This window comes from Xyrauchen texanus, chromosome 47 (genome assembly GCF_025860055.1).
Source record: "Xyrauchen texanus isolate HMW12.3.18 chromosome 47, RBS_HiC_50CHRs, whole genome shotgun sequence".
NCBI classification, from domain to species: Eukaryota; Metazoa; Chordata; class Actinopteri; order Cypriniformes; family Catostomidae; genus Xyrauchen; species Xyrauchen texanus.
The window spans coordinates 6,777,893-6,800,227 of NC_068322.1; the positions used below are offsets into that span (position 1 = coordinate 6,777,893).

Here is a 22,335-nt window from a genome sequence, read left to right on the forward strand (position 1 = left end):
TCTATTAAGACCGAACTACGGCTGGCTCTGGCCTCAGAAAAATGGGTCGGTGACCTAAATGCATTATCAGTCGACAATTCATGTCTGGAGTTTGGCCCCGGTCTTTCAAAACCACTGTGAAACCCAGGAAAGGCTATGTACCTGAGGTCCTGACCACACCCTTCAAAGCGCAGGTAGTTCACCTTCAATCCTTCTTCTCTCCTCCATTTAATTCAGATGAGGAACAATCATTGCATTTGTTATGCCCTGTGCGGGCTCTACATACATACGTTGAGTGTACTTGCCAGTTCAGACTGTCTGATCAGCTCTTTATATGCTAGGAGGATGTGCAAAAGGAATGTTCATCAGACTTGCCCAATTGGTGTTAAAGCACACTCAACTAGAGGCATGGCCTCCTCATGGGCATGGACGAATGTGTGTCCTTACAAGACAGCAGCATGGTCCTCGCAAAACACGTTCGCAATGTTTTACAACCTAGATGTAACGGCTCTTTCTTCACAAGTCCTCTCTGTTTAGAGCACTTACTATTCACATATATATATATATATATATATATACACCCCTTTTTAAGTACGGGCTCTGCATCATTTACACAACCGCCTGCATTCAGGCTGTTATAATTCCATAAGTCACAAACACTTCATTATAAATAAATTCCATTTCCGGAGTAATTCATACTATATGTCTATAGCTCTTATATTCATTATGAGTGCTCTCCTCCTGGCCATCATGAGGATCACTCACTGCGGCATTCACATGTCGGTCACCGTCCCATAAGACTGCGCCGCCATGTTTCTTCTCTAGGAAGTTATGTCGTGTAGTGCGTTGTGATGGGATTCTGTTCCCCATATGCGTTAGTAACTGCAATGTCAAGTGGACTGCAGTCGTAAGGGAACTTCTCGGTTGCGTACATAACCTCGGTTCCCTGAGACGAAGTGAACAAGACATTGCAAACGTTAGCCACACCACAAGACTCTGAGTTCTTATGGCACAAGCAATGCGAGGAAATGGTGTCTGTGCATCTGTTTTATAGCGGTCAGTTTGCGCCGAAACAAGCGGTCAGTTTCGCACCAAAACAGGCGGTGCTCAAACTTTTTTTGGCTTTTAGATCAAACAAGATATAACAAAAAACAAATTGAGTAAATGATGCAGGCACCCTGAGTAAACACAAAATACAGTTTTCAAATATATATAAAAAAAATTTCATTGATTTCCAAAAGTTATCCAAACCCTAAATAACTCTGCCCACTTAAACTTAGTATTTGGTTTTCCACCTTTAGTAGCAACAAATGCAACCACATGCTTCCGATAACTGGAGATCAGACATTCGCAATGCTGTGGTGGAATTTTGGCCCACTCCTCTTTGCAGAACTGCTTTAGTTCAGCCACAGGGTTTTTGAGCACGTGGCAGGTTTAAACTGCCCGTTTAAGGTCCTGCCACAGCATCTCAATCGGCTCTAGTCAGGTCTTTGTCTTGGTCACTCCAAAACTATAATTTAGCTTCTTTTGAGCCATTCAGAGGTGGACTTACTCCTATGCTTTGGATCATTGTCTTGCTGCATAATCCTGTTGTGCTTGAGCTGATGTCCGGATATTCTCCTTTAGGATTTTCTTGTAGAGAGCAGAATTCATGTTTCTATCAGTTATTGCAAGTCACCCTGGCCCTGAAGCAGAAAAGCATCCCCACACCATCATACTACAACCACCATGCTTGACCGTAGATATGATGTTCTTTTTGTGGAATTCTGTGTTTGATTTACTCCAGATGTAACAGGACCACTGTCTTCCAAACAGTTCCACTTTCGACTCATCAGTCCACAGAACATTCTCCCTAAAGGTTTGAGGATCATCAAAATGTGTTTTGGTAAGATTCTGATGAGCCTTAATGTTCTTCAGGGTTAGCAGTGGTTTTCACATTGCCAATCTTCCATGATGGCATTTTTGGCCAGTGTCTTTCTGATAGTGGAGTCATGAACGGTGACCTTTATTGACGCAAGAGAGGCCTGCAGTTCCTTGTTGTCCTTGGATTTTTCTTACTTCCTGGATGAGTTGTCACTGTTCTCTTGGAGAAATTTTGGAAGGTCGGCCACTTCTGGGAAGGATCAGTACTGTGCAATATTTTTTCCATGTGGTTCTTTTGGAATCCCATAGCCTTTGAAATAGCTTTGTAACCCTTCCCAGACTGATGTATTTCAATCACATTTTTCCTCATAATTCTTAGAATTTCTTTCGACCTTGTCATATTGTGCTACTGGTTGAGACCTTTTAGCCAACTTCATGTTGCTGAAAAAGTTATATTTAGGTGTTGATTTGATTGATCACGGCTTGCAGTAATCGGGCCTGTTTGCGTTTAGTCCAGCTGAACCCCATTATGAATGCATTTTCATAGATTTTGTAACTAACAGGGCAAATACATTTTCACTCAGGCCCAGTTGGTATTGGATAACTTTTTTGCTTCAAAAAATAACATTATCATTTTAAAACTGTATTTTGTTTGTGTACTTTGTTTTATGTTAGATTTTGTTGGATTTTTTAAAACCATTTAGTATGGTAAAGAAGAAGTCAGGATGGGGCAAATACATTATGAGCTATATATTGAGTATCGTCAAAAGGTTGGAAAATATAGATATTTTTGGGCCAAATCTTCCAGCCCTACCCAATACCCTTCAGTCCATTCAAACAGGGTTGCTTAAACCAGCATCAGATTTAGGTTTTGTCTCTGGGTAGCTTTGCCAGAGATTGTGCGATGACACTGCGAACAGATTTTGTCTGTCCAGTGCTTTCCAAAATGCAGCCACAGTTGGGAACAAAAAGGTCTTGCATTGAATTAGGACACCCTGCGTTACGTATATAAGTGTGAGCATGTTAGACAGCAGCAAATTATTTCTGCCCCAACTGTGTGAGAATAGCTTTTCTTCTAAGGGCTATTCCTGCTCATCTCCTAATTGGTTGTGTGAGCTGTGGAGTGCTGGGCAGATTCCCCGGCGAGCCCCACCCGAGCAAGATCGGTCCCAACAGTACAGCATGTGGCTTTGATTTGTGGCTTCCTTGAGGTGTCTCCTTCTATCATCTGTGTGGTTTTGGCACTGAAAGCATTACCGTAATGAGATATTGACCGAGCAAAAAGGATTACTGTCGCTTTAAATCAAACTAAAGTGATTGTGGTCTGCCTGCAAAGAGGAAAGCTCTAGCTCAATATGGTTAAAATAAGATAGAAGAGTTTTAAAATATCTAAGCCTTTATACCACATGCTGTGATCTCCAGCATCGCCACCCTCCTTGTGACCTGAACTTCCAGTAATTGCTGATCTTGGTTAGAGAAAAATCCTGCAGAGGATTCAACAGATGCATCTTGTTATCTTGGTACCTTGACATTGCCTCTTTCAACAGGAATTTGTGGTGTGGGATTCCAGATGAAAATGATTGCTGTGATCATTGGTGTCTGGGTTTGTAAGCATCAGGCCTCTGCTGCACGTTGATGCCTTTAGGGAAGGCAGTTTCTCGGCATGGAGGCCATTACCACTGTTGAGCTGAATTTGTATGAATGGCAGTTTGTGTGTCTGTATGCTTGGTTGTGTACTTCAGTGTGTATGTTTGTAGAGGTCTGCACTAAGTGCCTTTGGGCTGCCAAACGAGTCAAGACTTTTGTAGCCAATTTTGAAATGTGGAGGAAAAATGAAATGTGAATGTTCCTTGAAATGGAGGAGCGTAATGAACTCAAGACTTTTCCCATATTCAGCACTACTCTGGCCAATCGCCACATATCCACATATCACAATGCCTATTCATTCATTTAAGTCTCTCAACATTGCTTTCTCTCTAACACACTTTTTTTTTCATATGCTGTGTCCCTTTCCATCACTTTTAACAGTAATGTTTTCCCTCTAGTTTTCCATTGCCAATTCCCCTCTTCCGTGCCATAGGTTTCATTTAAACATTGTTTCATAACCCCCATGTCCCCCAAACTCATTTTTAGTTTGTTCTCATGTGGAAGTTGAATGAAACAAACTTTTGTTTAATTAAATTTGTATTTATTAAATTTAATTTAATATGTGATATTTAATTATTTAATTTATTTATTTTTAAATATAGGTTTAGTAAAGGTAGGTAAATATTGCTGTTTATTACTACAACCCCAATTCTGAAAAAGTTGGGACAGTATGTAAAATGCTAATAAAAACAAAAAGGAGTGATTTGTAAATTATTTTCACCCATTGCTATATCGAAAGCACTACAACTACACATTAAATGATGTTTTTTTTCATCTACAGTAATTTCAAATCAGACACACTCCAAAAAAGTTGGGACAGTAAAGTGTTTACCACTGTGAAACATGACAATTTCTTGTAATAACACTTAAGCATTTAGGTGCAGAAGACACAAGTTTAAGTTTAAAAAGTGGAATTTTCCACCATCCATCCATTGCAGGTCTTCAGCTGCACAATTATATGGGGTCTACATTGCCAGATTGTATGCTTCATAATGCACCACACATTCTTATTTGGAGATGGTCAGGACTGCAGGCAGGCCAGTCTAGCACCCACTAGGGTTGCAAAGGTATGAGATTTTCACGGTACGATAACGGCCTCAGAAAATGTCAGGGTTTACAGTATTACGCAATTATTATTACAATGACCCTTAAAGTTTTATCATTTTATTATATTATAATTACACAATGTATTATAATATACAATATTATAATTGTTACAATGACCCTTAAAGTTGTTTTTTTTTTTTACAAATAATTTATAATTTAAACTTGAAAAACATTTTTAATGGAAGTATGTGTAAAACAAAAGTCTCCCTTTTGAAAATAAATAAATAAAATAAAAAGAAAGCTAATAGAATTTTAATATTAAACTGAATTATAACTATAAATAGCATGTAATTATAACATGTTATATAAGTAAATCATGTTAGTTTACATGTTAGCATAGCATATTAAATTAACTACTAAATGAAAAATAGCATCAACTATGTGAGCTTAAAGTAATGTCCTATGATTATTAATAAATTAAAATTATTATAATGAGCATATACTATAGGTGCATGACAGCACAGCCAGACTGCTCCTGTCTGTCCCTTTAACTCACTGCTTCTCAACTGGTTTTACTTCAGGACGCAGATTTTACATTGGAAATCAAGTAAAAATATAACCTGTATTTAATGTATACTGGGTTGCATTTCCTTTTATGTTGCATAGTTTTGTTCGTGTTTTCAAGTACAAGGACATTCATTAAGTGACATTACTTTTGTTGTTGACATCAACAACAAAAGCGACAGGACGTTTTTGCTCCCCCCTTTTAAAAATTGAAGAGCATATTTACTTATATATACTACTGTTTGAAAGGTTTGACTTGACTTCCTCCATAATGCTTTAAACTAGAAAAGTTTCACTGAGAATTTGGTCACATCAGTTATGAGGTTTGCGCGCAACAATATCGAGGGAAGCCCGGTTGTTGCACGCGTGCGCTAGAGAGAAAAGTAGATCATGATCGTGAGCTGGTTCCGTTACACATGTGCAAAAGTGCAGTTGAGAAGCCTTTAGCTGATTGTGAGTTTATCATTAAATTTGCCTCGGCAGTCCTAAATATGCTATCACTTGGACGTCTGCCGAAATATCTTCAATGGGAGAACCGTGGCATTGTTCTTTCCCTGCTGTCCGCGACCCAGTCCGAATAGACCTGCGACCCATTTTTAGGTTGTGACACACCAATTGAGGAACACTGCTTTAACACTGCTTTTAAGGAGATGCGCTCGCGCAGGTGAGATTCTCTGTCCGGTTGCATTTTTTTCTCAATACCGTAGGTAAGCAAATGTACATGGTATGATAACCAACAATTTTCATACCGTGGTATACCATGAAACCGGCTACAACCCTAGCACCCAAACTCTCTGCTTATTTGGCCAGTATATGGTTTGAAGTTTTCCTGCCAAAAATGTTGGTGACATCCCTGGAAAAGACGGTGCTGGATTGCAGTAAATGCTGCTCCAAAATTTGTATATATCTGTCTGCATTAAAGTTGCCCTCACCAATGTGTGAGTTAACCGTGCCATGGGCACTGACACAGCCCTGGCCCATACCAGACACTGGCTTTTGGACCTGACGCTAATAACAGCTTGGATGGTCCTTTTCCTCTTTGGCTCAGAGAGTGTGAACTGTGTTTTTCAAAAACTATTTGAAATTTGACCAAAAAACACGGTTCCACTGTTCTACTTTCCATCTAAGATGAGACAGAGCCCAGAGAAGTTGGCAGCATTTCTGTTGATGTGACAGTGTTGATTTAGGGCTTCTGCTTTGCATAGTAAAATCTAAACTTGCATCTGTGGATGCAGCGACGAATTAGTGTTGACTAACATATGTTTACTAAAGTCATCCCAAGCCAATGTTTATGATATCCATTACAGATTAATGATGTTTTTTAAGACCGTGATGTCTGAGGGAATAGAGATCACGTGCATTCAGAAATGGGTTTCAGCTTGCCCTGTACGCACCGGGATTTGACCATAATTCTTGAAGCTTTTAACTATATTGTGCACTGTAGAGGGTGAAATGGCCAAAAACCTTCCAATTTGTCTTTGGGGAACATTGTTCTTAAAGTGCTGGATTATTTGGTGAAGCATCTGTTGGCAATTTTACAAGTCTCGAACAATCCTTTCTCTTGGCTGATTTTGGAGGCTCCTTATATACTAGACTCACTATTAGCCTCACTTTTTAACATCTCCGGTTTCACATTGCCTTGTTGTTTTAACTTGTCAAATTGTTATTAGTCTTAAATTGCCCCTGTCCCAACTACTTTGAAGTATGTTGCAATCATCTGATTTGAAATTACTGTACATTTAAAAAAAAACATAAATCATATAATGTGTAGTTGTAGTGTTTTCAATTTAGCACTAAATTGTGAAAAATAATTTACAAATCACTACATTTTGTTTTTATTAGCATTTTTCATACTGTCCCAACCTTTTGGAATTGGGGTTATAGGAATTGTTATATTAGTGCATATATATGAAAATAATTAAATATGAATGTTTTACTTTTTAAAAATATATTGTCTATTTTATATAATTTAAATAATGTGTTATCTTTATTTTGTTTATTTAATATTTAATTACTAAATGTTTAATTATTTCATAATTGTATATTATAAATAGTTATCTCTCTCTCTCTCTCTCTCTCTCTCTCTCTCTCTCTCTATATATATATATATATATATATATATATATATATATACAGTGGGAAAATAAGTATTTGAACACCCTGCTATTTTGCAAGTTCTCCCACTTAGAAATCATGGAGGGGTCTGAAATTGTCATCGTAGGTGCATGTCCACTGTGAGAGACATAATCTAAAAAAAAAAAAATCCAGAAATCACAATGTATGATTTTTTTAACTATTTATTTGTATGATACAGCTGCAAATAAGTATTTGAACACCTGAGAAAATCAATGTTAATATTTGGTACAGTAGCCTTTGTTTGCAATTACAGAGGTCAAATGTTTCCTGTAGTTTTTCACCAGATTTGCACACACTGCAGGAGGGATTTTGGCCCACTCCTCCACACAGATCTTCTCTAGATCAGTCAGGTTTCTGGGCTGTCGCTGAGAAACACAGCGTTTGAGCTCCCTCCAAAGATTCTCTATTGGGTTTAGGTCTGGAGACTGGCTAGGAAACGCCAGAACCTTGATATGCTTCATACAGAGCCACTCCTTGGTTATCCTGGCTGTGTGCTTCGGGTCATTGTCATGTTGGAAGACCCAGCCTCGACCCATCTTCAATGCTCTAACTGAGGGAAGGAGGTTGTTCCCCAAAATCTCGCAATACATGGCCCCGGTCATCCTCTCCTTAATACAGTGCAGTCGCCCTGTCCCATGTGCAGAAAAACACCCCCAAAGCATGATGCAACCACCCCCATGCTTCACAGTAGGGATGGTGTTCTTGGGATGGTACTCATCATTCTTCTTCCTCCAAACACGGTTAGTGGAATTATGACCAAAAAGTTCTATTTTGGTCTCATCTGACCACATGACTTTCTCCCATGACTCCTCTGGATCATCCAAATGGTCATTGGCAAACTTAAGACGGGCCTTGACATGTGCTGGTTTAAGCAGGGGAACCTTCCGTGCCATGCATGATTTCAAACCATGACGTCTTAGTGTATTACCAACATTAACCTTGGAAATGGTGGTCCCAGCTCATTTCAGGTCATTGACCAGCTCCTCCCATGTAGTTCTGGGCTGATTTCTCACCTTTCTTAGGATCATTGAGACCCCACGAGGTGAGATCTTGCATGGAGCCCCAGTCCGAGGGAGATTGACAGTCATGTTTAGCTTCTTCCATTTTCTAATGATTGCTCCAACAGTGGACCTTTTTTCACCAAGCTGCTTGGCAATTTCCCCGTAGCCCTTTCCAGCTTTGTGGAGGTGTACAATTTTGTCTCTAGTGTCTTTGGACAGCTCTTTGGTCTTGGCCATGTTAGTAGTTGGATTCTTACTGATTGTATGGGGTGGACAGGTGTCTTTATGCAGCTAACGACCTCAAACAGGTGCATCTAATTTAGGATAATAAATGGAGTGGAGGTGGACATTTTAAAGGCAGACTAACAGGTCTAGCTGATAGACAGGTGTTCAAATACTTATTTGCAGCTGTATCATACAAATAAATAGTTAAAAAAAATCATACATTGTGATTTCTGGATTTTTTTTTTTTAGATTTATGTCTCTCACAGTGGACATGCACCTACGATGACAATTTCAGACCCCTCCATGATTTCCAAGTGGGAGAACTTGCAAAATAGCAGGGTGTTCAAATACTTATTTTCCTCACTGTGTATATATATATATATATATATGAATATAATTACATTTTGTTTACTTTAATTTCATTTAATTCAATTTGTATTAATATTAAATTATTTGATTAATTTTATAACTTAAATTTTATTTAGAATTATTTAACATTTAACTTTATTATTTAAATGTACTCAAATGTGTTGCTTTACTTGAGTTTTACAACATTTAACTGCTCTGGGTGTTGTTGTCATGCTTTGTCTTCCAAATTAATAAAAAAATAAATTTGATTTGACCAATTAGGTTTTATTTTGAAATATTGTCAACCAACAGCTGTTGTTTCTCAGGTCTCTCCTTTGTGTCCCTTTTTATTTATTTTACTTTCTCATTTGTTTCCGTTCTTTCCTGTTGGCATGTCCTCTGTCTTCTCCGGTCATGGGTCTAGCAGGCATTCATGATAATGTGGCCTTGGCCCTGACTCTGCCATATACGGTTGACTGAGCATAGAGCAGATGCTTGAAGTAGTGTGATTTCACTCTTGATGGGCGAGTCATGGATCTGAACTGAGTCATCACGAGGGCAGACTCTAGATGCATGAGTCACATGTCTGAGATGGACAGTTTAGGTTGCCCTTAGCCACCGCAGTCTATAATGCATTTGCCTTACACAGCGTGAACCGACAGCAACCTGCTTTACCAATGCTACCTGCTCTACACTGTATGTTGATTAGTGGTTACTGGTTAATTGTTTTATAGTACCTAATATAGAGAGCAGTGTGAGCGATGGCCAATATAATGCTGTTATGTGATGGATAATACATTTTGATGGGTGTAAATATTACATATGTAAAAATTTCTTAAATGAAATGACATTTTTGTTTCACACAATATTTACTCAAAAACAAGGCTTTTTGTAGATTCTGGAACTGACACTAGGGAAAGCTGACACTTGTTAAGCCAAGTAGGCTAGATATTGACCAATCCCTGAAGTCTCAAAATGACCAAATGTCAGCTGAAAATTTGGCCTGATAAGGTTGGTCTATCACTAATGGTGTTTCTATTAAAGCAAAGTCTTGAGAGGCTGTGGTAAAATCCCTGTATCGCATAGCATCAAGTGACTTTATAAAAAGGTGTTAACAGTCATATTGCTGTTACCACCAATTTATTAAAGCTATAAGACATGAATATGATTTGGATTTAACATTAAAAAAAAAAGGATGTAAATAATAACTTTCTCCGACAAGCAATGTAGTTTATTGGGTTTACTTAAGTCCAATTATGAATGCTTGCGTCATTCCTGAACTTCCTGTTCAATATAAAAGAAAACCCTCATGGACATCTTAGAAAATCTCTTAAAATGTCTTGATTTTTCTTGCAGGATTCTCTGCAGCATAAAGACGAGCGAATTGAGGAGCTGGAGGAGGCCTTGCGTGAGAGTGTGCAGATCACGGCTGAGAGAGAGATGGTGCTCGCACAAGAGGAATCTGTTCGAGCACACACTGAGAAACAGGTGAGAAACACCACACAGGCCAATAGCTGTCAGTGAATGGATGGAAGAAGCTTAATGACTCTTGTTTCACTAGCAGACAATTACATGGGTGTCTTTTTTTTGGGACTTTACACATTGTTCACTTTACAGATTTTTATATTCAGATCAGTTTCTGTTAATAACTTGCACTATTCAAATGAGACCAAAGAGTAGTGTTGCTATCTAAAACAGTTCTCTTTTAGATTTATAGATTTAGATTTAGGTTTTTATTATTATTATTATTATTATTATTTTATTTGAATAAATAAAGAAAAAGAAAAATTAATGGTCCATTATAGCTTTAAAATGGACACGTCCAAAATGTCTTTGGATTTCGTATTTGCAATTTTTTTGCAATATCATCTCATTCACAAGTTATTTTGCAGTCCTCCAGGCAGTTGGTGACAAGATTAGGGATGGTGCAACCACCCTCATGTTGTTCAAGAATTGTATGATTTTCCTTCTACCATGGGGCATAAAGGGAGATGTTTGGCAGAATGTTACCAACTGACAGTCTTATTCACCATTCACTTGCATCTTTTTCCATACAATGAAACGGAATGGTGACAGATGCTTCTACCTAACATCATCTTTTTTGATCCATAGAAGAGAATAAGTCAAATGGGTTTGGAATAATATTACTGTAAGTAAATGATGACAGAAAATGAAAAGTCTCTCATTATTTACTCACTCTAATTATATTCCTGGTGTGTATGACTTTCTTTCTTCACCAGAACATTATTTGAAGTAAAATAAAAAATGTCTTGGCTCAGTAGGTCCTTAAAATACAAAAATCACAGACAGTCAACATAAACATCATCGATACGACTCCAGCTGTTCAATTAATGTCTTCCAAAGCGATACGGTCACTTTTGGTGGTAAATATCAATATTGAAGTACTTTTTAATTATAAACCAATGCTTCAGGAGAGGGTGGAGTCCAATTGGTCTCTTGTGTGACGTATTTGCATTCCATGGATACCGAGGTAATCTCACATTCTCCTCTCGGTTGAGACTTTGAGAAGCACACAAACACACCATTGTGTTAAATGATAACAGATAATAGCAGATCTAAACTGCGATTCCTCCTCAGTTGTAAACAGCGCTGCTTTTCCGTCTGTGGTTGGACGTGTGTCAGTTCTCATGTGTTTGAAATAGCCAAGCGATTACATCCCACGCATTCCGCTGCTGACCCGAAGCATGATTTAGAGTTAAAAAAAAATACTTAAATATGAAGCTTTTTTGCACCAAAAGTGATTGTGTCCCTTTAGAAGAAATTAAATGGACAGCTGGTGTCGTATGGATGAAGTTTATGCTGCCTGGCTGTTATTTTTGAAGCTTCAAAAAAGAAATCTTAATTCACTTGCAATTTAAGGACCTACTGAGAAATGTTGACATTTTTATTTTTTTCTTCAAATGTGTACTGGTGAAAAAAGAAAGTCATACACACCTGGGATATCATGAGGATGAGTAAATTTAATTTTTTTTTAACTATCCCTTTAAATAAGATGCAACAAGGTGCTATCTGAACTCTGCTCTGGAAAGAAGCCATCTTTCCAATGTGGAATTGTTCCACTTACTCAATGTTAAACATGTCCAGTATTTACACAGAACTTTATCCACTGATATGCAAGGCTATCATCTCCCAAACTGGGGGTGTGGATTAATGGCTTTTGCTTGGTGGGATATTCTGCTAACAGCAGTCATAAAAAGCCTCCTTCACAGGACTCAAGCTATCGCAGCCCTTCATTGCACCAACACGCAAGACCATGCCAGCCACCCAGCTCCATGCCAATACTATGTAACTGTGCCAGTTCTGGGCTGGAGGAGAACATTCATGTGGCATGCATGGCTTAGGTGTTTGTGTCTCCAGTCAGTCTTCATTTAGAGAATAAATAAGCTTTGCGTTGCCTTCACAAGGACTGCTAAATTTGGTCCATTTCATTTCAGCCTCAGCCCCCCCCCCCCCACACACACACACGCACGCATGCACACATACACAAGGAATATCTTGTGTATGGACAGCACATGCCAGGGCTTCTTCTCTATGTGTTTGTAAGCCATCAATGGGGATTACACCACAATGCAGCTTTCTGTAAAGTCTGGCCCTTGGCCCTGGAGATAGCATCAAACTCCTATAGCCTCTTGTGAATAAACCGGACAGCACAACCAGCCAGTCAGGCTGCTGCTTTGAAACGGAGCACATAGTGACTGCCAAATTCCGCTGTACCTGAATCCATGCACTTTTCCACTCCTTTTCCCTATTTCTCCATCTTGTGCCAAAACTGGCTCCCTCGACTCTCTGCCTCTTTTTTTTTTTTTTTAAACCCTTAAAGGGATAGTTCACCCAAAAATAAAGGTTCTGTCATCATTTACTCTTGTTCCAAATGACAGACTTTCTTCCAGTGAACACAAAATAATATGTTAAGCAGAATGACCGACTCAGTCACTCTTCTCTTTCATTATATGCAAAACAAATGCAAACATCTCATTTTGTGTTCCATGGAAGAAAGAAGAGTGAGAAAGTAATGAATTAAAAAATAATTTTTGGTGAACATTCCTTTAAGTGTTTGCTTTACCTTGTGTGAAGCCTGGCATCTTGCCTTTTCCTTCCTTTTCTTTCTCCTGCCCTTTTTTTAGAGACTGCGTGGCTGGCTGAGCATCTTCCCTGTGCGCATTGCAGTCTCAGGAACGATTCATGGCCTGTAGTTTCTTCACCGCTGGCTCACGCTGGATGGACCTCCGTTCCTATCCCCTGGAGGTTAATTAGATCTGGGGCTGTGGTGGGAGCCTGTGCTGCTGCTAAACCTGGCTGGCCCTCTCATCTGGGCTCGTAGAGAGAAAATGGGGACAGGATGAGTGCCACCCTCTGGAGAGTCTCCACTCTCATTACTACTGCACCAGCCTTATAAGGTCTCGCTAAGAGTCACAGAGCCCTGGACGCTCTCAGGATATCGAGCATTAAAGCTGGATCTGAGCGGTTCCTCCCCACCCTGGCACTTATTATATAAGAATTAATTCAGAGTCTGGTGTTCCAGGTTACATGTTTTGAGAGTTATGAGCTTTATGATGAAAACAAAATTATGGATGGCAGCCTGCCTCGTTGGCGATTGGCAGACATGTTTTTCAATGAGCAATTTGTGGTCCTGCATTAAACCATGCAAAATTAAACTTGATAGGAAAAGTTAGTTAACAAGCTCTTCAGATTTATGTAAAGATACATGGATCTTCTCTGGATAACTTGTGTTGCTATTACAAATGACCCTACAACAACGTTGTATTTTTTTGAAGAAAAAAATCCCACTTAATAGTACTCAGACATGCATTATTTCTATAGGCTGTCATTGGAAAATAGCAAACGTGTGTCGGAGTAATGGCGGCAGGGCAACCATTGCTAATACAGGATAACTCAGAAGTACTTTCACATCATGTCGTAATTATTAATAAATGTGATTTGTAATAATTACCATAATTATGTGATTTGTAATTAATGATTAAATTGTAAATTCTTGACTGACGTAAAAGAACCAAAATGGCAGAGACCTCAATAATGAAAGATATTTAAACACATTTCTGTTTTACATGAAATATTATTATATGCAGTGTTAACTGGAGCACTTTCTTTATTGTTAAACATTTTGCAAGAAAATATAGAGGTAAATTAATATTTTAATGTTATGATTAAATACTGTATTTTACTGTCATAAACAACAACAGCCAAACAGGGATCCATTCTGTCGTGATGAGCGTTGCCATAGAAACAAATAGTTTCTTTGTCTAAGTAGGTGAACAGCTCCGAGTAGAATCTCAGAACTATCCTCTCGTAATTACATTAATTTCATCAGGACATGAACGCAGCTTAAGTCTATATGATTTTTGATGTCCGATCAGTCTGAAGGTCCAGGCCGAGTTTGGTGGATGTAGCTTGATAGCTCTAGGAGTAGTTACTATCGATCATTATGTTCTTGTTTTGGGGATTTTGGGAAAAGCCCTATTCCAAGTCTGTAGAGTAACAGAATGTCAAGCCAACATGATTAGTTTCACTTACACCTACATGTTTCTTTCTTGCAAAAATATACATATACATATCCCCCCTCTCTCTGCTATTTTAATATATAAAACACCCGTTCTTCTGCCAGTCATATGCAAGTGCTCATCTTGAGTTCTGTGTTCATTTTCTTCCCATCACCATTCACCTCGTTGTTCACATTTTGCAGCACACATGCCAGACTGAACACAGTGCATGTACAAATTGCTGTCAGTGTTTTGGTCTTAAGTGTATGGATACAGGGGCAACTGCTCTTTGTTTTGCTGACATGAAAGAGGGCCTCTGGCTAAAAACAAGCTCTCTCTTGCTCGTAGAGCCTGTGAAAGAGTTATGTAGGACAATGCATTCTGTGTACATCCATTGAGAGTGTGTACTTGTTTAATTAGAGTGCATGGGAGAGCTGCAAGTTGTTTGTTTCCTTCATGCAGCTAAAGAAATTTGGAAATATGAATTCAAACATGTGTTGCTTGGAGTTCTCCCATATACCAGATGAAGGTTAAAGATTCCCGACGATTATGGAGGCCCATGTGAACGTCTTCTGCTAGAATCCTACCACTCTTTCTCTTTTTTTCCTCCATTTCCTCTCTTTTAATCCATTTCTCCAAGTTTATATTTCAGGAGGGAACAATGGTCGTATCCCAATTCCCATAGTATTATATTATATACTGAATTTGATAAAGAAATTAATGCTCGACTGTTGAAGCACAATATGTAGGTATACAGGTGTGTAGTATAAATAAATTCCAGCTTTTGTATACTGTGTAGCAGGGACATACACATTCAGAGGCAGGGAATATTTTCTTAAAATGTTCTATGTTCTTGTTTAGGGGATAAGCCCTCCTAATGTTAGCTGATGCTTTCATGTATGTTAGCATCCTGCCAAACCCCTATTTTAGCAACTGTTAGAGTAATAATTTGAGTGTTACTGAGGGCAAATGTGTTCACCGAGGGAAAAGGGGGGCATTTTCTTCCTACACAGTGAGCTTGCTGTGCAGTGACACCAGTCACTCAGGCCCGGTGCTAGATTTACGGCTGGAACGTACAAATGCGACCAGCCGCTCATGCGGGGCCAGTGAAAATGTTTTCCCAAGACCACATGAAAACATGCATCTAGTCTCCAGACATAATTCAGCCAAGAAATGACATACTTCATAACCTTCCCTGGAGGCAATGGACCAAAGAAAGTCTCAGTTTCTCCGTTCATGTTGACCGGAATGATGGGATGTCTCAAACCACCCTTCCTCTTTCACCACAAACCCCCCCGCTTTCCCATTGCCGTCCGGGACCCAATCCCATATGGATCCCTGTTCCGTCCCAAATCTCTCTATGCTCAAACCCTGTTCTTGCTCCGAGGTTTCAATGCTGTCAAATTGGATCTATGGTAGACATCTTGTATGCTGCCCCAACATAACTTTTTAAAATCAGTATTTTTGTCTTGTTTTCCAGTGAATATCTAAGCATCCTTAAATCAAGATAAGATTTTAGAGAATATATTCAGCCTAAACCTTACTACATTTTTAATAGATTTATGCTGAAAACAAACAAGTGCAAAAAAAACAAAAACAATGAGGCATATTATGTGATTTATCTTCAAAGTAAATGTATCTTGTTTTAAAGGGAAAGTTAATCCAAAAATCATGTTAACATAAGATGGGCACCGACTGCATCATGTAATGTGCACCTGGTTTAAGTCATTTGGGATTGGAACAGTGACTTTATGATGGCATAAGGTAAATTTTTGTGTGAACTATCCCTTTAAGGATGTTTAGCTCTTTTAATTGAAGACAAAAATACTGATTAAGAAAATAATCTTTTGCAGCACTCACGTTCTCTCTTTCTGTTGGCCTCCTCTGCTTCCAAATTTCTGCTTGTGTGGATTGCTTCAAAGTTTTCTGTTTTGCTCTGTACGGTCTCTTCTTTGATTCAGCTCTTTCTATAATTCATCTCTTTCTCTATTTCTTCTCCTTTGCTCACTTGCCGTGTGAAGCACTCTCATGACCTAATGCATGACTCCAGCCACACTGGCTTAAAGTGGCTCAAGGTATGGCACAATTAATATTGTAAAGTTTCTTTTACAACGTATGATTTCAATTTGTACTTTGCCTCAGTTATCTCTGCATTTCATTTTTTCTCATTTGGATTGGGGTGTTCAGCAAATGTGGCTTTTGGTTGTGATCCAAGGCAAACTTTTCCAATAGGAAGCTTAACCACTGACAGAGCAATTTATTGACTGTTCCCTGAAGATGATCGCTATCAGATCATTATTTTATAGAGAAGACCTCTCTTATGCTTTCGATGTTCGTTCTTTCCATTTTATGGGGAAGTCATGCTCATTTGCGTCTGTCCATGAAGATGAATTATATATAAATTTAATAATTTATCCTTTATAAAAAGGTTTCTTTTTACAGTTTATAGACTCCCAGAATTAAGTTTTTGTCCCATTCATACAGCATGAGGTATGTATCAGTCCTATAGATGTGTAAAACCCCCTCTGAAAATAATATGCAGTCACAGACAGTTGTTTAGTAATGGCTTAGAAGAATGCATGACGTTTACTATGTTATGACAATGTTTACCATGCTGCAAAAGGTAAAGTTAATCATTGTTGTCAGGGCAAGGAAGATTTGTTTCTGGAAACTGTTAAATACAACATGAAATCATATTTAACCTGGTCTTAGTGTGCATGATTCAACAGTACACGTTATGCTAAAGAAAAAAAAGTAAATGATTGTTTTCATAATCTTTCATCAAAATGTAAGAACTTTCACAATCTGAAATTACTTCTCTGTTGCTGTAAACAAAGCTGTGAAGTTTAGGAGAAATATTTACCTATAATATCATTATGCTATACCCCATTCAAATCAAAAAGGATAATATCAAGTCCTGTGCTGCGATATTTCCCGTGGAATATTCTGTTTCATCCAAGAATATGTTACATTTCAGAAGTTAAATGCATCATGATGCCATTTCATGTTGTCTTGAATGTGTAAAGTGGATATTGAGAAACAAAGTGGTTTCAAAAAGTGAAAATATGAACTAGCATTTTTGTAATTAAAAAACAATTATGAATTACAGTTCTTTTCTTAGCATTACGATTTGAGTGAAAATTTTTAGAGTTTGTGCAAATCTGATGATCTATGCTATTCCCAGCACAATTTGAGAATGTTCCACAGAGCATCTTATGTGCTTCAATGGAAGAAAGAAAACTGACCTGTTTCCCAAAGGCTTTAACATGGTGAGTGTTACAAAATTGTTTATTTGATTATTGAAGCCCACTCTATCTCAAGCAGTCAGTCAGATTCACCAGGCAGTTCTCACTCCATACTGCAGGGGGCAGTGTGATGGCAGAACCCAGCAGCCCTGAGGTCTCGATGAAGAACGGGCCAAAAACAGACATGGAAATTAGTCAAAGAATAAATAGCTCTTACAGCTCCCGCTGTTCTTTCTCAAGTGAGGTTGTATTTGAACCATCAACAGAAACAGCTTGGATTTTATGATAAAACTTTAGAGGGACATAAAACCTCCCCCTCTAATAATCCTGACCAGCTGAGAGCCAGACACAAAGCTCGGCACCCAAAACACAGCAGGATCCAAAGACCGGCATGTTGAAATTGGCTTTATACTTACCGTTGAGAATGAGGCTGCTCTTTTGGCAGCCGGGGAGGAGAGAGAAAGAAGAGACTGATGAGGAGAAAGGGAGAGAGGGCAGGAGGAAAACAGCACGCTGCTGTATTAAGCACTTTTTATTAGTCTTCCGTTTCTGCTCCGAGCATCTGGGTTAGACTGGATGTCTCTCACAGGAGGTGATTAGAAGCTTCTGAGATCAGCACAGGCTGAGGAGAGAGCCCTGATCTAACGCCTGCCGTGATCTCATCACCTCACAGTGCACTCACACATCAATAACACGCAGCAATATTGGGTCTTCCACACACCAATATTAAATCTTTCTCTTGCAAAATATATGGTGTTAACATGATTTTTTTTGACATGGTATCCTATGTAGTATTGTATTGTTTTGGACTCTACATGATTGTTATACCATGTTATTCTTTAAAGAACAATGCAAATAACATGGTATACTTTAATACTTCACTGCCATATTGCATTGCCATCTATACACAGTACAGTACTTTTTATAAGGGAACTTGAAGAAAAAGGTTTTATACATAGTAAAATAGTAATACCATGTTTTTTAGATTCCACTTCCACAGTGGTTATACCATAATATTGACTGAAACACCTTGGAGTAGCATGTAAATACAAAGGTTCTCAGAATTGTCTTTTTAAACTGATATTTCCTTTCGGTGCATAGTTTTGTATACTACATGTATACTTCTCTGCTTCATTCTTTGCTGTTCTTATTTCCCTCATCTGAAAGGAGCATCTGTTACAGCATTCTCTAACCCATTCCTCAGTCTTTCTTTTCCTGTTCTTTTTATCACTCTTCTTGATCACTGACAGATCCTCTTTCCATCCCTAAGGCCTGTTTCTGACACCCGGTTTGTGCTGTTCAGTTTTAAATTAAACCCCCAAAAAAACAAATCACTGTTATCAATTCCACAGTCAGTACGTCACAACTAATGTGAGCAATTACTTGAGTCATGAAAGCACTTGCAGAGGCTGAAGCTGGACTGTAAAGAGTGTTTGAAGGACGTGCATCTTAAACGCTTTGATCTGTACTCTTTCTCCCTTACCGGTTCACATTTCCAGTGTGAGTCAGGAAGTGCTGCTATCATCACCCAGTGAAGTGCTCAATTTTTCACACCCGAGGTGTCATAATTCACTGCAGCCTTTTTTTTTTTTTTAAACGACTTTACTAACATCTGAAGTTAGTTTGTACTCCCCTGAGAAAACAAGCACTGCATACTACCTTGCTCTTTCTTACACACACACACACACACACACACACACACACACACACACACACACACACACACGCACACACACGCACACACACACAAGATCATTTAAGATAACAATAGGAATTGTAATCATAAAGAAATGTTTTCTTTTTTAATTCCATTTATCGTTTCCGTTTTTTAACGATTCTATTAATAATTTATTTGCTACTTTAGAGAAAGCATCCTTATATAATTGGTCCTAACCATTTGTTAAACAAAAATAATAAACAATAACAAAACTTTATTTTGTAATGTTTACTTTTTACTTTTATGCTTTACTTTTTATTATTATTGTTTAAATGTTTTATTATATATATATAATTTTAAATAAAAAACTGCATTATATACACTCACTGGCCACTTTATTAGGTACACCTGTATATCTACTTATTCATGCGATTATTTGTGTGACAGCAGTGTAATGTATAAAATCATGCAAATATGGGTCAGGAGCTTCAGTTAATGGTCACATCAACCATCAAAATGTGATCTCAGTGATTTGAACTGTGTCATGATTGTTGGTGCCAGAAAGGCTGGTTTGAGTATTTCTGTAACAGCTGTTGTTTCACGCACAACAGTCTCTAGAATTTACTCCGAATGGTGCCAAAAAAAAAAAACATCCAGTGAGCAGCAGTTCTACAGATGGAAATGTCTTGTTGATGAGAGAGGTCAGCAGAGAATGGCCAGACTGGTTCGAACTGATAAAGTCTACGGTAACACCGATAACCACTCTGTACAATTGTGTTTAGAAGAAAAGTATCTCAGAATGCTATTCCAAGATGCGGCTTGGCACTCTTTTGGTGGCATGAGGGGGACCTACACAATATTTGGCAGGTGGTTTTAATTTTTTGTGTGTGTGTGAGAGAAAGAGAGAGAGAGATATGGCTTTATCTCCATCTGCCAGGCCATGAGTCAGACATTTAAAGTCTCTTAATTATGTCTAAATGAATGACTTAACTCTATAGCTTTGCAAAGTTGGCTACAGGCGGTATTTACTAAATACTTTTACAGTAAAACTGATCAAACACATTGTAAATTCATTCAAATCCATTCGTTCCAGATGATGTTTGGTTACCAAGACTAAAGTCAGTTCACATACCAAGCCTCCAGGCATGGTGACACCATATTGGCTCAGACACATCCTGGACTTATTAGTTAACCACTCTGCTGTCATTGTGTGTCTGTGCCTACATGTGGTTGCTCAATAATTTGTTCATTTTTGTGTGCTTTTTGTTAAATAAATATGTGCTTCAGTTTGCATAGTTCAAACTTTGCCCCCTCACCTCTCATTGGCTGCTCAGATTTGATTGAGCCCTGTTGTCCCACCCTTACCAAAGGTTTGCCACAGGCAGTGAAACCAATACTGCCTGCGTTTAATTATTTCCCAATGCTTATACTAGGAGGCCTCAGGCAGGCAGGCGCGAGTCTCTCTTACTTTTCTCCCCCAAGAGTCAAATGTAAGCTGCCTTTCTGATGGCATGCAGCTTTAGCAGTTGTATCTGTGAAAAATATTACCCTATTTTATGTCCACTCAGACTGGGGTCTCTCACCAGTTTTATTTCTCTAAGATGTGACCTGTGCTCTGAACTTGAGTCCAAAGAATTCCCTTGCAAGCAAGTGTCCTGGTCTAGTAAGGTTGCCCAGCCTGTCTCCACATGAAATAAGATTTCCTTTTCCTTGTTTAATAATTTGACGTGCATAAGACATTCTGGTGAGCTCGCACTTACCTGACACTGTCGAATTGAATATGATGGTGGACTTCACATGCTCAAGGGAGGCACCATCGTCATAAGGTTTTTACTGTTGTTGGACTGGTGACCCACTTGATGTTGCTCAATATCAACCTTGTGTTTGTAAGTTAATGGTATGATTTGGAAAACGAGAGTAAGGGAGTACAGGAAAGCAGATGGCAATAAATTTGTTCATGTGGGGAGGGGAAGCTTGTTGCCTGGGCTTGGCTCGGTTGTAGTACATTAGGTTGATGACTTATGATGACAGCTGGTTTGAGTGCTCTTACAGCCACTGCCGTACCTCCGGCCACCAGAGGGAAGCACTTGCGAAGGGATGTGCCCACGTACACTTGGCAGTCTGTCCATTTTTTAAGCCTGCACACTGTTAAGGCAATTGAATGTGAAGCTGGGATTTTTGCCAGTCTTTAGTGAGGAGTTGCATCACTATTGCAGATGTTTGCTAAAGCAGGGATTTGCTCATGCAAAATTAGTGGTTTTTCTCAAATTTTTTGCTATAGACAGTGCACAATTACAACATGATCACAGGTATACAGCATATTCACCATCTGACATGTTTGTATTTAATCCTCTGGGGTTGACGGATGCGCCGGCGCGTCCTGCTGGATATTTTCGTCATTACAGCGGAAACAAATTAAAAGAATCATTAGAGACTATAAAGGGTCTACTTTTATTTGTGTACACTCACAATAACAATAAAACCTTGTGTTTTTGTAAAATAAAGAAAATAAAAAGGGTGAGCTTTCAGCAGTCTCAGTGTTCACGAGCATATTTCTGAAACACGTCACAAAAATGAACTAAAACTCCGCAAAAACGTATCACACAAACATGAAACATATGTCTAAAGCTTAAGATTTCTACTTTTAAATAAAACAATAAAAATGTAAAACAAATATTCTCCTGCAATGTAATCAGTATGAAACAAAGCGATGTAAATTTTTTACCGGTTCATCTAATTATAGATAATGTGATCCCACCCACCAGCAGAGCGCGCCATTCATACGTTAATGTGCTGAGACAATCAAGGGAAATGGTGCACGCCTCCGACAGTGTTCAGAGGTTTGATGTAAACAATTCATTCATTTTACTGCGCGTTTGTAATGATACAGAGGCGGTGAAACTCCTCGATAGGAAGGAAGAGTTAACATTTTCCTCAGAAGAAGAAGAAGAGCAGGACTCCGATGAACGTTTGTATTTTGAAGAGATACTTGATCCAGCCGAGGATATAATTTCGGACGAGTAAGTCATTTAGTTTTCATTAGTTGACATGCTATTTTATATAAACATGTACATATTTTACTAGTGGGACTGTTTCCAGACTTG

General features: G+C 38.6%; 1 protein-coding gene across 1 annotated transcript in view; it reads left to right on the plus strand.

Annotated features, from left to right (window-relative positions):
* Positions 1–22,335, plus strand: part of LOC127639023 (ELKS/Rab6-interacting/CAST family member 1-like) — a 293,380-nt gene that overhangs the window by 114,962 nt on the left and 156,083 nt on the right. Inside the window, exon 15 of the mRNA XM_052120833.1 lies at positions 10,167–10,298. Within this exon, the coding sequence (XP_051976793.1) occupies positions 10,167–10,298 (132 nt within the window). The remainder of the gene's footprint in view (positions 1–10,166; positions 10,299–22,335) is intronic.